Source organism: Podarcis cretensis, assembly GCF_951804945.1.
Source record: "Podarcis cretensis genome assembly, chromosome: 7".
Taxonomy (NCBI): domain Eukaryota; kingdom Metazoa; phylum Chordata; class Lepidosauria; order Squamata; family Lacertidae; genus Podarcis; species Podarcis cretensis.
In genome coordinates, this window is record NC_137176.1 from 91,348,254 (window position 1) to 91,366,445 (window position 18,192).

The 18,192-nt window shown below is 46.4% G+C and overlaps 1 protein-coding gene across 1 annotated transcript in view; it reads right to left on the bottom strand.

Annotated features, from left to right (window-relative positions):
• The window catches only part of LOC307220317 (1-phosphatidylinositol 4,5-bisphosphate phosphodiesterase gamma-1-like), a 95,612-nt gene that overhangs the window by 64,267 nt on the left and 13,153 nt on the right, over window positions 1-18,192 (bottom strand). The window contains exon 2 of the mRNA XM_079984152.1: window positions 5,101-5,250. Coding sequence (XP_079840278.1) covers window positions 5,101-5,250 — 150 coding nt within the window. The remainder of the gene's footprint in view (window positions 1-5,100; window positions 5,251-18,192) is intronic.

Below are 18,192 nucleotides of genomic sequence, written 5' to 3' on the forward strand. Positions count from 1 at the left end.
CGACTGGCACATGGGTAGGCAAACTAAGGTCCAAGGGCTGGAAACCGGCCCAATCACCTTCTAAATTTGGCCCGCGGACGGTCCGGGAATCAGTGTGTTTCTACATGAGTAGAATGTGTCCTTTTATTTAAAATGCATCTCTGGGTTATTTGTGGGTCCTGCCTTGTGTTTTTACATGAGTAGAATGTGTCCTTGTATTTAAAATGCATCTCTGGGTTATTTGTGGGGTCTGCCTGGTGTTTTTACATGAGCAGAATGTGTGCTTTTATTTACGATACGGTAATCTTTATTGTCATTGTCCTATAAAAGGTAAAGGTACCCCTGCCTGTACGGGCCAGTCTTGACAGACTCTGGGGTTGTGCGCCCATCTCACTTAAGAGGCCAGGGGCCAGCGCTGTCCGGAGACACTTCCGGGTCACGTGGCCAGCGTGACATCGCTGCTCTGGCGAGCCAGAGCCGCACACGGAAACGCCGTTTACCTTCCCGCTGGTAAGCGGTCCCTATTTATCTACTTGCACCCGGAGGTGCTTTCGAACTGCTAGGTTGGCAGGCGCTGGGACCGAGCAGCGGGAGCGCACCCCGCCGCAGGGATTCGAGCCGCCGACCTTTCGATCGGCAAGCCCTAGGCGCTGAGGCTTTAACCCACAGCGCCACCTGCGTCCCCGTCATTGTCCTATACAGAACCACAAAATTGAAAAAATCTGCATAAGACATTCAAAACCCAACAAGCCTGCTATCCGAGCCTGGTTAGCCCCCTAAAAACTCTGATACCCCATAATTAAATACAATATACTCCCGCAGAGACTACCTTACACTGTGTTTAAAACCAAAATGCATTTGGGTAGAAACTGTTTCTCAGGTGGCTAGTCCTGGTCTTTATAACCCTGGACCTTCTTCATGAAGGCAGAAGCTGAAAGAGATCATTTCCGGGGTGCGTACTGTCCTGCGCTATCTCTGCAGCTTCCTAATGGCACGTGGAAGCATAGATTTGATCCAAGGTGGGAAGAGTGCACCCAATTATTCTCTCCACAGTCTTTACAACCCTGGACAACTTCTCTGGGTTATTTGTGGGGCATAGGAATTTGTTCATTTTTTCTCTCCGAAATATAGTTCGGCCCCCCACAAGGTCTGAGGGACAGTGGACCGGCCCCCCGCTGAAAAAGTTTGCTGACGCCTGGCAAATTCCCTGCAGCCCAGATTAACCCGCCTCTTTTTGCCTGGAGAAAAGCGTCTTGTTGGAACGCTGCAGACAAGAGGAGATTGGGAGACTGAAAACAGCTCTGGATGAGAAAGTGCCAAGACAAACATCTTCTCTTCCTTTTGCTTTACTGCACTTGTTTGTTTATTGGATTTATATTCTACCTTTTACTCCAAGGAGCTGGAGCACATGGTTCCCCCCCCCCCTCATTTAATCCCCACAAAAGCCCTTCAAGGTAAAATAGGCTAAGAGGCAGCGACTGGTCACTAAAGTCACCCAAAGAGCTTCATGGCTGAGTGGGAATTTGAACCCTGGTCTCCCAGGTCCTAGTCCGACACGCTCTAACCACTGCACCACACTTCCTGACATGTGCATTTATTTATTTAGTGCAAGTGTGCGTGTGTGAAATCTCTCTAGCTGAGATTCCTGCATGGCAGTGGGTTGGAAAAGATGAGCCTCGCGGTCCCGTCCGACTCGACAATTCTATGATTGCATGGTGCCGTTTCAGTGCTGGCTAAAAAAATCAGAGATTTTCTCAAGCTTTTGCTGGCTGTTAACATCACTTGGGTGCATTTATTTTATTTTTTAAATTATTTGGTTTTTCAAATTAAAAATTTACAGAGATATATCAAACATAAATCATAAAAACAAGATTCCGAGGAATCTCCTGGACTTTCATCTTCCCGTTTGTGGGTCCTATAATAATAATAATAATAATAATAATAATAATAATAATAATAATAATAATAATTTATTTATACCCCGCCCATCTGGCTGGGCTTCCCCAGCCACTCTGGGTGGCTTCCAACAAAATATTAAAATACCATAATACATCAAACATTAAAAGCTTCCATAAACAGGGCTGCCTTCAGATTATTAATCATTCCCTCTTGCATTTTTTATGATAGCCCAAATCCTTTACTTCTTCCATGATGTCTAGAATTCACCCTTAAACTACAAGTGATATTCCAATCCTACTAATGATTTTAACTGTTTACAATGGTCTTCAAGATAAGTTATGTATTTTCCTCATTCCTTATTAAAATTTTTGGTCTTCCTGACTTCTGACTCTTCTGGTCATTTTAGCCTTTTCGGCATAGCCCATCAACTTCATTTATTAATTTTATTACTGCCCCAGCCTATAGGCTGTTGTTTTGATATTTTGTGCGTGTGATATATGTGGGTAACTAGAAATTCCCCAGAATCTCTGGTTAGGCTTGGGGGCAAAGACTCCTGTCTGAAACCCTGGGGAGCAGCTGCCAGTCAGAGTAGACAATATTGACCTGGATGGACCCAATGGTCTGGGCTCAGAGTAAGGCAGCTTCCTCTGTTCCCACGTCCATTGCTATGCAACACCTTGTACCGTTTCGGTGACACCCGATACGGAAGTTCCCCTTTAGGGAAACTGGAGTGTGGATTTGCACAAAGGGAAATAGGGATGTTTTCTGGTGGGAAAATTACAGGGAGAGTTGAATCCTGCCGTAAAAGCAGAGCGGAAGGCAGGTGCGCCACACCCCATAGGCGTCGCGTTAGTCATACGATGCTTATTTGTCCTGGCCGGAGGCCAGAGGCAGACAAAACAGGCTGAGAACATCACCCTTTCGATTCCAGAAAGAGCATCAAGCCAAGCGGAGAACTACAGATACGAAGTTGGAGATGAAAGCAAAAGAAATTAGGCCAATTAATAATAATAATAACAACAACAACAACAACAACAACAACAACAACAACAACAACAACAACAACAACTCATTCACCAAGTGTTACTACTAGTATATAAAGCCCTCAAGATTTAGTTAGGAAAGTGGAAATAACTAAATTAATGGTTCTTATTACCCTGAATAGCACCAAGTTAAAAACAAAAGAGGAACTACGAGTTTCCTTTTGTGGCAGGGCTGGAAATCTGCTAAGAGAGGTTCTGAGGCGACCTGAGTTACGGATAATAATAATAATAATAATAATAATAATAATAATAATAATTTATACCCCGCCCATATGGCTGGGCTTCCCCAGCCACTCAGCAAATAATCAGAGGGCAAAATAATAATAATTATGGGGGGGAATAGTTGGGAAAAGCAAGAGGCACTTAGCTCCTATCTCTCACATGGTTAGCATGGGAATTTGAAAGAGATGGGGAGAACCTTTATACTGACTTTATACTAGTCGGTCCAGGGTCAGATTTGGTAGGTTTGATGAGGCCCTAAACTCCTGAAGGTGATGGGGCCCGTTATATATCCAGCTGTTCTTTGTCAACAACAAATTGCCGCTGTTTTTTGTGTTGAATATATGCTATACCAGGCACCCCCAAACTCGGCCCTCCAGATGTTTTGGGACTACAATTCCCATCATCCCTGACCACTGGTCCTGTTAGCTAGGGTTGATGGGAGTTGTGGTCCCAAAACATCTGGAGGGCCGAGTTTGGGGGTGCTGTATGGTAATTTATGGACCTAATAGGTATCTCAAGCCACTTGCACATGTTGCCGTGCAACCAGTCCATGCAGAATGTAGGCACCCTATATATAGAAATGAGCAAACCCGTGATATTTTAGGGAGCAGGCTAGCAGGCGGGGCCCATGACTTACATCCTAGGAACCTACACAACTCAAAACACTGTTGCTGTATGTACGTTTATTTTATTTGTTTTTTATCTTATCTTTTGGAAATGTACATTCAGGTTTTTTTCCCTTTAATTTTTTTTGGGGGCCCCCAAGAGAGTGGGGCCCTAACCCAGGGGTCAGCAAACCTTTTCAGCAGGGGGCCGGTCCACTGTCCCTCCGACCTTGGGGGGGGAGGCGGACTATATATTTTTTTGGGGGGGAGAACAAATTCCTATGTCCCACAAATAAGCCAGAGATGCATTTTAAATAAAAGGACACATTCTATTCCTGTAAAAACATGCTGATTCCTGGATTGTCCGCGGGCCGGACTGAGAAGGTGATTGGGCCGGATCCAGTCACCGGGCCTTAGTTTGCCTACCCATGCCCTAAGCTATAGCTTGGTTAGCTTATACTGTCATACCTTGGGTTACAGCCGCTTCAAGGTTGTGCCTTTTTGGGTTATGGACTGCTGAAACCCAGAAGTACTGGAATGGGTTACTTCCGGGTTTCGGCGGTCGCACATGCGCAGAAGCGCTAAATTGTGCTTTGTGCATGCACAGAAGCGCTAAATCGCAACCCATGTGGTTGTGAACGTGCATCCCACACTGATCACGTTCACAACCTGAGCGTCCACTGTACGTAAATCTGGGCGTAAAACAGGACTGGGTCAGTCCTGTTGCTGCTGCTCACTTGGACGTCCAGGCAGCAGCAAGGTAGGCACAGTGCCACAAAAACCACCAGGTGCATAGGATCGGCTCTGGCAAAGAGCAACAGGCTGGAGATCAGGCGAGGAGAACCCTCCTCTCGCCACAACTCCCTCTGCCATGCGTCCATCGGCTGCTCCTGCGAGAAACTCGGGCGATTATCTCAGAGCACAACCTAATTGGGAGAAAGTAATCTGCCATCTATGCTAATCCGAGCGAGGTGTAACCACAGACAGTCTCGGTTTGCTTAATAGAAAGTAGACGCTGCAAATGGAAACTGCTCGGTTTCCAAATCTCATTCTTCTGCTATTAATGGTGACCCAGGGAGGGAGGGAACAGGTTGCAAGCGAATTTCCAGGTAAAAAGAGGCGGTCTCTGTTTGCGTATGCAGGCCAACGGAACAGGCAAGGGGTCAGAAAAGCACCTTCCTCCTCTCCCAGGCCTCGACTTTCTAGTCAATAAAATGGACTTGGTGTCTTTATAGAATCGTAGGCTTGGAAGGGACTGAAAAAGTGGCAAAAATCCCCTCCCTCCCTGGCAAGGGCTGTAAATATTCACCCTCCCCTCTCCACAAACCTCCTCCCCATTGCGCCCCACTGACCAGCCAAGCTCAAGGTCTTCAGCCTGAAGTCAATTCCATATAAGACAACGAAGCACAAAGCTGAATCCAGTTTCCGGGCATCTTCTGGGTATCGTTCAAAATCCCGGGAATTCTTCCCTGGACGGATCTCCTTAATTTCCCTAATGTCCACTGCAAGTTAAAGAGAGAGGGGGAGAAAGAGAGGAACATGTTTCAATGTTTTTTCCAAAGACCTGGTAGGTTTAGGCTTGCTCAAAAACACCCACTTCACCTCGCTGTTTCCAGATTCTCCCTTCTTTTCTTTTGAAATAGATTTTTGAAAATTAAATTTGGTATATAAAATAAGATAAATAACAGTAACCCAGAGAGACATCATTTCATGAGGTATTGCAATCACTATATGCGTGATTGCAATCAGGTTCAGCAATGTGTGTAATAGATTTGATCCCCTGACACTGGGAATTGCAACGACCGCTGCCTGTGATTCATGAATTTCATCCTTGTTGACATCTGCATTGGATTAGAACTGATTTTATATATGTGTGTTGTTGCTATTGCTCAAAATCATTGTTATTTATATATAATTTTCAAGCTTGCCTTTATATATGCAAATGCTTTAACTGTTTTTCTATATATGCATTTTTTTCTCTGTAGGTTTTCATTGCATTGCAAATTGCATTGAGACACCTCATGGGAAGTGATTTGAAATTGTTTTAAATAGTTTTAAATGCCGTATTTTATATTGCTGTCACTTGCCGTGGGCTGTTCTGGTGAAGGTCAGGTTAATAAACAACAACAACAACAACGACAATCATAATAATATTCTGCATTAATTAACTTGAAGTTCCCACCGCCATCTCATTCCTTTCATATTAAGAGGCAATTTATAAGATTCCCAGGGTGGTATTTATGTGGAATGAATTAATCTAGATTATACGGAATCAATTAATCAATTTAACACTAACCCTCATGTTGTTTACAGCCAAGAGAGAACGTTGCATTTCTCACTGGAAGAGTTTCTTGGTCGAGGCTTCGAACCTTTCAATGCATCACAGGCAGAATTCAACAGGTGCAGCTCTCCCCAGCATAGAGATGAAGCAACGAAGGCAAGAAGGGAGGGAGGGATGTCCCTGTTGAATATCTGCACAGAGTCCGCCTGCCCCCCTGGGCTGCTTCGCATGCATGCCCAGTACTTAGGAGTCGCCTCTCAGCCAAATGTGCGGACCGTCTCCCTCGAAACACGTAACCCGCCACGCAGGCCTCCAGTCTGGGAGTGAAACAGCCTTTGTTCCCGGGGCCCCTCTCCTTTTCTCAAACCGCTTCCACATGGCCAGCCTCATGCAGGGCCCGGTTGCCCTGGAAACGTCGGGATGCAGTCAAGAAACTCCAGGCCATCACCCGTTTGCATTTCCCTGGGCCTGGGAATTTCTTTTACTAAGTCGCCCCCCTCAAGAGAAATCTGCAGACGGAGGGGAAGTCAGGACAGTGGGCTGGGAATGAGAAGGGACGCCTAGACCGGGGAGCTCAGTAGGGTGTCCTCCTAATGACAGGGCCGGCTCTGTCGTTGGGCAGAGGGAGACAGCTGCCTTGGGTGTCAAAGGGTTACTTCTTCAAAGCATCCATTATTATTGCGATATTTTTACTCCCAGGGACAGGATTTTGGGCCTCGAGTGACAAAATGGCTTGTCATGCCTTGGATACTGTCAGGTGCTGGTGGTGCTTGCTCGTGAGTAACCAGGCAGGACTCCAATCTGTCTTTTACAGGTTTTATTGGTGCAAACACATAGCTGTCAACCTTTCATTTTTTTTGCGGGAAATTCCCTTATTCCAGCGCTGTTTCCTGCTGCTATCCTGGATTGTTAGATATCCCGTAGACTGTCCCCGGGACAGGTGAGGCTGATGATCCCTTATTTTCAAATCTGAAAGTTGATAGCTGTGTGCAAACTATTTACAGTGCAGAACCACAAAGCTCATGTCCATCTTAGTCACTTGCAGAATCCGGGAGTGGCCCCTTCTGGTTTCTCCCCCAACATAAGAACTTCGGCACTCCAAGCCGCCTCCTCCCCTCCTTACGTTTCACCCCCCTGCGCAGGCTGAGCGACGGAAGTGGTGTGCGTCCCTCCTGGCCAGCCTGGCTAGGTGAGGCGCTGGAGCTCTCAGCATCCTCCTCAAGCCCTTTCCTCGCTCGGCTGGCTCCTTCCCTCTCTTCCCCACTGGAGGTGTGGCTTTTCCCACCACTGGAAACGGAGCTGCTCCTCAGGAGTTTTGGAGGCTCTCTGTATCCCAACGCCCCCCCCCCCCGCCTCCCTCCCCGGTTTAGATGGCAGTCCCCCGACAGATACTGCACAGTGTTCGAAATTAGCCAGGCGCCAGGAGCATTTTGAACCCGCAACCAAGTGAAGATGCCTGGGTGCCAGGATGGTTTCTGACGTCTCTGCTATCTGGAGGTGCACCCCTGGGCATCCTTGGACCTGGGTTGTTTTCACACACCAATACCCCGTCCTGTAGAATTCTATCAGGCATATTTTATCTGCACAATTCGGAATGAATTTCTAGAACCAAAATGCCTTTTCTGTGCAGGCTGAGCAGGAGCAGGGAACGAGGTTATAGCAAATAGCTGAAACTTGTCTTTGCTTACCCCACCCCACTGCCCTGCCCACGGATGTGAAGAATATTCCTACATTATGAATGGTCCGCATCACCCTTAACAAAAAAGGACAGAACAGGCCAATAGATATGCGGTTTCGGTTGTCAAAGCTCTTAACCCAGCTCAAGGTTGTCATCTGAACTATGCAACAAAACAACACCACCACAAACTGGCTTATAAGTATAAAACCAAATTTACAGTGGTACCTTGGGTTACATACGCTTCAGGTTACACACTCCACTAACCCAGAAATAGTACTTCAGGTTAAGAACTTTGCTTCAGGATAAGAACAGAAATCGGGCTCCGGCGGCGCGGCGGCAAAAGGAGGCCCCATTAGCTAAAGTGGTGTTTCAGGTTAAGAATAGTTTCAGGTTAAGAACAGACCTCCAGAACGAATTAAGTACTTAACCCGAGGTGCCACTGTACTAGAATAATAACTAGAATAGAAATAGACTTGCAACCATTCAAGCAACAAACATACTAAGGTGCCATGTGCAAAACAAAGCCTGGAGATACTGTAAACACGGAATGGATAAATGTACAACTGTATCTTAACAAGTGACATGTGCAATAAACGTTATACAGACTGGATAAATGAACCGTTCAACAAGTAGCATAAGTCCAATCACAGAACAGCAACCCCATGCCACCACAATGGCAAGGATTCGCCACACTGGAGAATGTGAAAAAGTTTTTCAAAGGTGTTTTTCAAAGATTGAACTGGATGAGATGTTCTTCAATAGGTCTTGAGTTGGAAACACAAAGCAATTGGGCAAAAGGAGACCTGTTCTCAGGATATATTACAGGTTTCGCTACGTGCTTCATCATTCCGAAAAGCTGCATGATACAAAATAGCACTCCAATTACAATGTATGGTAAACCATAAAAATCAGAAAATATCCAAATGGGCACTAGACGTTCTATTTGGGCCACCATAACCTTGGTTTAAGGAGCCAATTGGTGCCAAGTTTATATATCTGAGTTTCTGACACGGGCACAGTGCACTGTGACTTGGGAACAGCCCATCTTTTGACATTCTGCCTTGGGTAGCAAAGTTGCCTTGGTCTGGCCCTACCTTGTGGAAGGGATGCCCGATGGCCCACAATTCCTCTGGCTGTCCCAGGCCCCTTGATTCCCATCCCTCACCACTGGCCATTTTTAATAACAACTTTTAAAGAACATGAAAAAAACAACCGTGCAGGTTAAAACCTATAGCATATTAACACCTGTGGCTCAGAGACCTGCAATGGTTGCCCATTTGCTTTGATGCCAAGTTCAAGGTGTTACTGTTAGCAGATAAAACAACTTAGCAACTTGGGACCGGTTCACCTGTGAGATCACCTTGTTCTAAATATGCCCACCAGATGGCTTTGATGGGGAGAAGTGGTGCTGTTACAGGTGCCACCCAATGCCCCGTTCCATATCTGTAAGAAGGAACGACTAAGGGAGCTGGGCATGTTTAGCCTGGAGAAGAGGAGGTTAAGGGGTGATATGATAGCCATGTTCAAATATATGAAAGGATGTCACCTAGAGGAGGGAGAAAGGTTGTTTTCTGCTGCTCCAGAGAAGCGGAAACGGAGCAATGGTTCCAAACTACAAGAAAGAAGATTCCACCTAAACATTAGGAAGAACTTCCTGACAGTAAGAGCTGTTCGACAGTGGAATTTGCTGCCAAGGAGTGTGGTGGAGTCTCCTTCTTTGGAGGTCTTTAAGCAGAGGCTTGACAACCATATGTCAGGAGTGCTCTGATGGTGTTTCCTGCTTGGCAGGGGGTTGGACTCGATGGCCCTTGTGGTCTCTTCCAACTCTAGGATTCTATGATTCTATGATAAGAACTCAATATTTCACTTTGGAACTCCCTGCCTATTCACACCAGACAGGTGACGTCACTGTCACCTACTGACCACTCCTCCTTCTGGGGTCTCTGTGTCTGGACACAAGGACTTCAGTTTACAGAAAGTTGCTGCGTTTTTAATATGTTATTAGTCTACTGCTGCTTTAACTTTTCGAAAGGCTTACATTACGGTTGTTATTTTTGCTTATTGATAATTTTATTGCTTTATCCTCTTTGTAAACCGTGTTGAGGGGGCTGTTGTTGTTGCTTCACGACAGGGGTGGGCAAGGTTTACCTTGCCTGGGCCAGTTCATTCCAGCGGAGATCTGTCTGTGGGCCGGATTGCGCACCAGCCCACAATTTCTGCCATCTGCGTCTGTGCAGACGTGATTTCCGGGGCCGCAGAAGCGAGTCCCCACGCTGTGCTGCACCAGTTTAGCGCAGTGCACAGGGACTCGCCGAGTGGGCAGCTTGATTTGGGGGGCGACTCGTGGGCTGGTTAAATGACCACCGTGGGCTGCTTGTGGCACATGGGCCTTAGGTTGCTGACCCCTGCTTTACAACATTCATTTCATGGAACAAATAAACCAACAAATTCAAACGCTGCCACAGACTCGCCAGTCTAAAAGCCAGGCAAACTGTTCCGAATGCCGCAAACTCCTTCCCAACTTGCCCCATCACAGTTTCCACCTACTGTAGACCCCATTGTTCTGAGTATTTCTCAGAAAGTCAAGTCCTGAAACCAATGCCAGCAAACTACACCAAGGCTGGAGAGGATTTATTTTTGCAATTATGAAAATAGACCTTGGCTATTTTCATTGTAACTCTCCGGCCACCGCAAAGTAGCATTTCCTTCCTCCTTACAGCTTGGCTTTCTCCTTCCTCGATGTTCCTCCTGAGAAAACCTCTCCTGCTAACGTGAGGTCTCCTGCCAATCCCAGTTGTGAGGTGGTTCAGTTTTCCCCTCAGCGCCTGGTAGTTTTCAACAGACCTGCTCATCTGGAATGTCCCACCCCAAATTCATCACTGCTGCTATTGTTGGTGCTGTCCTTTTTAATTTTCCCAGACACCCCCCCCCCAATATATATTTTTTTTTAGAAAAAACCTGTATTCCTGTACATACACCACTATTCATGACAGTATACATATGCAAAACACTTTCTTACTAAGCATAAACCTTTGTGACCAGTCTTTGGGTTTTCTTGAGAAGTTGTAAACAAAACAAATCTCTGCCATTCGATTAATATTTTCAATGCAAAAACCTAATAACTGTTCATGGATGCACCTCAGAGACATCACCGTTCAGACATCTCCAATAATCTGAACGCAACTTCTGCCTCTTCACATTTTTAAATGATTTGCCTGTTGACAAAAAAGACAGAAAATACCCCTGGCAATCTTTGTAATTTTGGTGCAAATTTGGCACAGAGAACCAGCAAGGATTCCCAGAGATGGCGTCCCAGTATCTTACATCTCATGGTCGTACTAACAAGACAGAGCCTCTGATTTCTGGTCATTCTCTCAACATTTTCCTACTTTATGCACCAGTAATGATCAACAAAGCATGCAAAAGTTGTTCCAGATCACCTTTTGAAATGGGCCTCTGTCTCTATTTCCATCTGTTTCCCCTTTTCTGCCTTATCTGTTCCCTGTCGGCGTCCCTTTTCCTATCTCCTGCGCGCATCCATGCCTGCTTCCGCCTGTTTCTCCCCACAAATAACCCCCCAGGGGATATATTTTATGGGGCCAAATGACTCTGGCAAAAGTGTGTCGCCCTTGCCAAACTCCCCTATCTCCTGTTCTCTGGGAACAACACAATCGGTACAGGCACTCTCTCGCTCACAAACAGAATATAAGAATGTAAGAAAAAAGGGAAGGAAAAGTTGGGATTTGTGCACAGGCAAAAACCTTCCCAAAAAACAAAAACAAAACAAACACCTTCCCAAAAACCAACAGGACCACATCAAGGTGGACTGCAGTTTAAGACGTTGGGGGGTAAAAAAGGTAAAGGGACCCCTGACCGTTAAGTCCAGTCACGGACGACTCTGGGGTTGCGGCACTCATCTTGCTTTACTGGCCGAGGGAGCCGGTGTACAGCTTCCAGGTCATATGGCCAGCATGACTAAGCCGCTTCTGGCGAACCAGAGCAGCGCACGGAAATGCCGTTTACCTTTCCGCCAGAGCGGTACCTATTTATCTACTTGCACTTTGATGTGCTTTTGAACTGCAAGGTTGGCAGGAGCTGGGACCGAGCAACGGGAGTTCACCCTGTCTCAGGGATTCGAACCACCGACCTTCTGATCGGCAAGTCCTAGGCTCTGTGGTTTAACCCATGGCACCACCCGTGTCCCTTTAAAGTGGTATAGTAAAGGTACCACTGACCATTGGGTCCTGTCGTGGCCGACTCTGGGGTTGCGGCGTTCAACTCACTTTATTGGCCGAGGGAGCCAACGTACAGCTTCCGGGTCATGTGGCCAGCATGACTAAGCCGCTTCTGGCGAACCAGAGCAACACACGGAAACGCCGTTTACCTTCCCGCCAGAGCGGTACCTATTTATCTACTCACACTTTGACGTGGTTTCGAACTGCTAGGTGAGCAGGAGCAGGGACTGAGAAACGGGAGCTCACCCCGCCGCAGGGATTCGAACCGCCGACCTTCTGATTGGCAAGCCCTAGGCTCTGTTGTTTAGACCACAGTGCCACCCGCATCCCTCTAAAAATAAGCCATGGGGTCAACAACTCCTGTCTTATTCCCTCCATCACATTTGGGAACATCACTGCAAGGCCACTTACGCCCCCAGGAACAAGGCTATTTCGTTTCCTCCCGTGTTATAAATAGGACCAGTGCACTTTTGGGGATTTCCGGAGTCTGACACAAGTTTCCAGAAACCATCACACCCAGAGACCTGGGTCACGTTAAGCAGCGATTGTTTCCAGCGCTGCACCACGAGGGAGACTCTTGGCACACGCCTGTTTCAAACTCTGTATCTGTGTGGATCTTTGTACGTTTGCTCCTACAGCAGCTGGCTTAGGGGCTCTGCAGAAAATAATTCTCAACCATTTCAAAAACAAAAACAAACCAATTCCATGGGGTTTATACAGTATATACATTTTTGGAGGGGGTAGCAGCTATGACACTTAAACCAACCTCAAACCTGTTTAAAAGTGAGGTGTCCTGTGTGCATCCGCAAAGGAGACAGAGGTCAGCCTGCGGCCGAATTGACAAAGCCCCAAAACTCTCGCCTTAACCTCCAGCCTGTTTGGTTTTCCTTCTCCTGCCTGCCTGTCCTGCACCTTAGGGTAGTTTGATCTCATCCGTTCAAATTACAGCTGTCTACCGACAAGGGGCCATTTAAACGCATAGCCTGCCCACCTTTCCAGCACGACTCTCATTATGCTCTTTGAAGCAGCCGCAGCCAGTGGGGTTATTATGGGGTGGTTTCCGGCTCTGCGGTCTTGGACTAGGAGATGGCTTGGAGGGTTGAGCTTTCTGCAGGAGCCAGAGGTCTGTGGGCACCACCTTCTGGGGGCGACTTTGGACTCTCCCAGGTGCCCAGCAGTTGACCACCCTCCCCCCCCAGCCCCACTAAAAAGGCACACACAAAAAAGGAGATTTCAGCTAAACATCGGGAAGAACTTTCTGACGGAAAGCGTCCTTTGACAGCGGAACAGACTCCCTTGAGAGATGGTGGGCCAGGCTTCCTCAACCTCGGCCCTCCAGATGTTTTTGAACTACAACTCCCATGATCCCTAGCTAGCAGGACCAGTGGTCAGGGATGATGGGAACTGTAGTCCCAAAACATCTGGAGGGCCGAGGTTGAGGAAGCCTGTGGTAGACTCTCCTTCCTCAGAGGTTTTTAAGTAGCTCAGCTGTAGAGAATGTTCCCTGACTGAAACCCTGGAGAGCTGCCAGTCAGTGTAGACAATATTGAGCTAGGTGGAACAATAGTCTGGCTCAAAAAGAGGCAGTTTCCTATTTTCCACCATGTGTGCGAATTTATAGTCATTTCCTGTTATCAATAACAACTCCGCCAAATCATAAATGTGCCACTTTTCTTGTCCCTATGCTTAAGCTTTGCGCAGGATTGTACCTCTCGGGTTTTGTGGCTACAGAAATGCAATGCCAACCAAAGATGGCATTTCATGCATCCATTCACAAAAGACCCGTAACAATAACTTGGTTAGTCTCTGAAGTATCACAAGACTCCTTGTTGTCTATGAGTGCAGAAAGGGACGCCATGCGCTGTATCCAACAGTCATCACACTCAGAGTAAACTCATTGAAACTGATGGGTATGACTAGCTTAGGCCCATTGAGTTCAATGGGTCTACTCTGAATGTGGCTACAGCCCTGAAAAACCAGTGAGGAAAATAATTGAAACTTAGTTGTATTGTCTCTTCCACTCCTTCCCTGATCTTGCTAATTGGGACGTTGTCAAAGATTGCATAAATTCAGACGCAGATGTATGCCAAGCCTCTTTCCAAGTTTATGTTTTATGTCGCTGATGGGATTGTGTGTGCTCTTAAAAAAAAAAAATTATAAGCTTCACTGAGCAATGCAAAAGCACTGGGTGGGCGGAGGATAAGTTTTCTAATTATGTAAATTGATGATCTCATTGCAGACATGTTTATTTCATCATGTATCAATGCATACAAGTCAGACAGTCTTCTCTGTTAAGCTAAATGCAGGCTTCTTGTAATTCCATTCTCTGGAATCTCGCCCTGTGAAAGAATTCTGACTTGTGCGACTTTAAAAACAACACACACACACACACACACCCCTGCAGGATCTATTATATAATACAGAAGGTCTAATGTTGCCCTGCAAATATTGACTCCAAAACTTTGCAGCTAAGGACTAGGGTCCCTATACGTTTGAAGCAGAATCATACCACTTTAAAACAGTCATGGCTTCCCCCAAGGAATTCTGGGAACTGTAGTTTGTTAAGGGTGCTGAGGTCCCTATTCCCCTCACAGAGCTACAATTCCCAGGCTTACCTGGGAAGAGGATTGACCGTTAAACCACTCTGTGAATTGTAGTTCTGTAACAGGGAATAGGGGTCTCCTGGGTTAAAGCCTCAGCGCCTAGGACTTGCCGATCGAGAGGTCGGCGGTTCGAATCCCTGCGGCGGGGTGCGCTCCCGCTGCTCGGTCCCAGCGCCTGCCAACCTAGCAGTTCGAAAGCACCTCTGGGTGCAAGTAGATAAATAGGGACCGCTTACCAGCGGGAAGGTAAACGGCGTTTCCGTGTGCGGCTCTGGCTCGCCAGAGCAGCGATGTCACGCTGGCCACGTGACCCGGAAGTGTCTCCGGACAGCGCTGGCCCCTGGCCTCTTAAGTGAGATGGGCGCACAACCCCAGAGTCTGTCAAGACTGGCCCGTACGGGCAGGGGTACCTTTACCTTTACCTTTAACAGCTCTCAACATCCTTAACAAACTATAGCTCCCAGGATTCTTTGGGGTGAGCTATGGCTATTTAAAGTTGAATGATACCACATTAAATGTATAGTGGATATGATCACCAAGGTCGTTTTCAGCCAGCTGATGACCTTAAAGTATTAATTTCACTAAGGTAGCCATCACATTCCATCAAGGGCCGAGAATAACTTCTTCCAATGGACAAAAATCATCATTTTGGCTGCAGTTAGAAGATCCATCACTAACTCCAAAATAACTTTCTTCAAAGCACCCTTCCAATATACTAGGGGGGGCATGCAAGGGATTCTGGTGCCTTTAAAAATACTTTTCAGTGCTAATCCCCAAAATAATACAACTTTATTCCAAATGTAAGAATACAGGTTTGTATTCAGAATGAGCTGCAATGCCTACGAATATTGTAACCAAAATATTCTGCAAAGTGTATAACCATCTCGCCTCACCAAACTGTTCAAAGCGGAATTTCAAATTGCAGAATGTGGAATCTTGCACTTTGACTTATTTGTTGTTGTTGTTGTTTAGTCGTTTAGCCGTGTCCGACTCTTCGTGACCTCCTGGACCAGAGCACGCCAGGCCCTCCTGTCTTCCACTGCCTCCCGCAGTTTGGTCAAACTCAAGCTGGTAGCTTCGATAACACTGTCCCACCATCTCGTCCTCTGTCGTCCCCTTCTCCTTCTGCCCTCCATCTTTTCCAGGGAGTCTTCTCTTCTCCTGAGGTGGCCAAAGTATTGGAACCTCAGCTTCAGGATCTGTCCTTCCAGGGAGCACTCAGGGCTGATTTCCTTCAGAATGGAGAGGTTGGATCTTCTTGCAGTCCATGGGACTCTCAAGAGTCTCCTCCAGCACCAGAATTCAAAAGCATCCATTTTTCGGCGATCATCCTTCTTTATGGTCCAGCTCTCGCTTCCATACATCACTACTGGGAAAACCAGAGCTTGAACTGTACGGACCTTTGTTGGCAAGGTGATGTCTCTGCTTTTTAAGATGCTGTCTTTGACATATTAGCAGTATAAAAAGGGGGAGGGGAATTCAATTCCTGGCAAAGGTGAAACCTTGCCTTCATTTTCAGCAGAAAGCTGCATTCCTCAACACAGTGGAAATGCTCTTTATCTCTCAGTGAACTTTCATGGGTGGGTAAAACAAGCATCAAAAGTTACAACCCCGTGGAAAGTTCTCCTGCGTGCAAGTCTATCCTGCACAGCTGAGAACTAGTAGATTGATGGATAGTCATTCCTGCACTGCAGCAGGTTTGAATTGGGTGACCCTTAGGTCAGAATCTTCTTTCTCGCAACTGTCATCTCACTACAAATTAAGTTCTCCCAACCAAAGTCACCGAGACGCCGCCACACAGGGGCGTTGGGGTGGGGAGGGCAACCAGAGCGATGTTAGCAGACTTGAAGTTATTGTCCCGTACAAATAGGCAGGAAACCAGCCAGTTCCCGGGATTTCCAGCAACAAATTCCTTCTGCAGCTGGGCTCCGACAGATCGCAGCAGGTAGAGGGCAGGAAAGAGAATTAAGAGGCTGGCAGACCAGCTGGGAAAGGAGGGTGGGGAGAAACCGAATACGGGGGTCACGGCTACATGCCACCGTCCGTGTGGGTCCACACAGGACCCTGCAGAGCCAGGCAGAGGCCCTGGCCAGGTAGATAATGTGCCCCCCTTTTTTTATCCTGGGGATAAAGGTAAAGGTAAAGGGACCCCTGACCATTAGGTCCAGTCGTGGCCGACTCTGGGGTTGTGGCGCTCATCTCCCTTTATTGGCCGAGGGAGCTTCCGGGTCATGTGGCCAGCATGACTAAGCCACTTCTGGTGAACCAGAGCAGCGCATGGAAACACCGTTTACCTTCCCTCCGGAGGGGTACCTATATATCTACTTGCACTCTGACGTGCTTTCGAACTGCTAGGTTGGCAGGAGCAAGGACCGAGCAACGGGAGCTCACCCCGTCGTGGGGATTCGAACTGCTGACCTTCTGATCGGCAAGTCCTAGGCTCTGTGGTTTAACCCACAGCACTACCCGCATCCCTGGGGATAACTGAAGTCTTATATATAAATAAGTATATAGCGTAATTTTTAATTAATGTATTATAATTTTAAATACATTTTACAATAAATACATTATTCATTTTAAAATGTATTATACAATTTTTAATAGTTCAATAATGTATTCAAAAATCTATTTTTAAGTAGACAACTTTGACTATTATTTATAATTAAATTATCATTATAATTAAAACTTCTCCGTCTTCTTATTCTACTCTTAAAAAAGATGTATGCTTGTGAGAAAGCCACTATCTCTTTAAAAAACATGGTTTCCACCAAATTTTATCTTCATTGAGCTATATGTACTCCTCGGGTGTAAGTAATATTCCTGGCCTAGTCAACAAAATTTTATAAAATGGCCACATCTTCATCAATTTTTCATCATTAAAAAAAAAAAAAATACCGTCCACAGCAACATCCACAGCAACATTTCTGGTGCTGTGGCTGTGCAGACCCTGCGCACTGACAGCGACACAGAAAGACCCTGGCACACTTGTACTTCCTGATACAGCCAGGAAAGACTCTTGTCTGAAACTCTCAGAGCCGCTGCTTGTCGGAGCGGACGCTATCGTCTGCAAGGCGGATGAGGGGCCTGACTCAGCGCAAGGCAGCCTTTCCTGCCCTTGGATCGGGTGCGCTTTCGTCTCATCCCTTTTCTCTTTCCTTTTACAGTGGCACCTTGGTTCTCAAACTTAATCCGTTCCGGATGTCCGTTCCAAAACCAAAGCGTTCCAAAACCAAGACGTGCTTTCCCACGGAAAGTAGTAATGCAAAACAGATTAATCTGTACCAGACTTTTGAAAACAACCCCTAAAACAGCAATTGAACATGAATTTCACTATCTAATGAGACCGTTGATCCATAAAACAAAAGCAATAAGTGATGTACCGCAGTCACACAATCAATCTATCAGTAGCTGAACTGGGTTCCACACAGTCACAAAAACTAAAAAAAAGAGCCGGTAAAACAAAAACGCAAAATAAATAGCAAAAACGGACCTCAGCGTAACACTCAAAACAGAAGTGTGGTACTCAAATCGGGAGCATTACACTCAAAATGGAGCACGTTTGGCTTCTGAAAAAGGTTCAAAAACCGGAACACATACTTCCAGGTTTGTAGTGTTTGGGTTCCAAATTGTTTGATTACCAAGGCGTT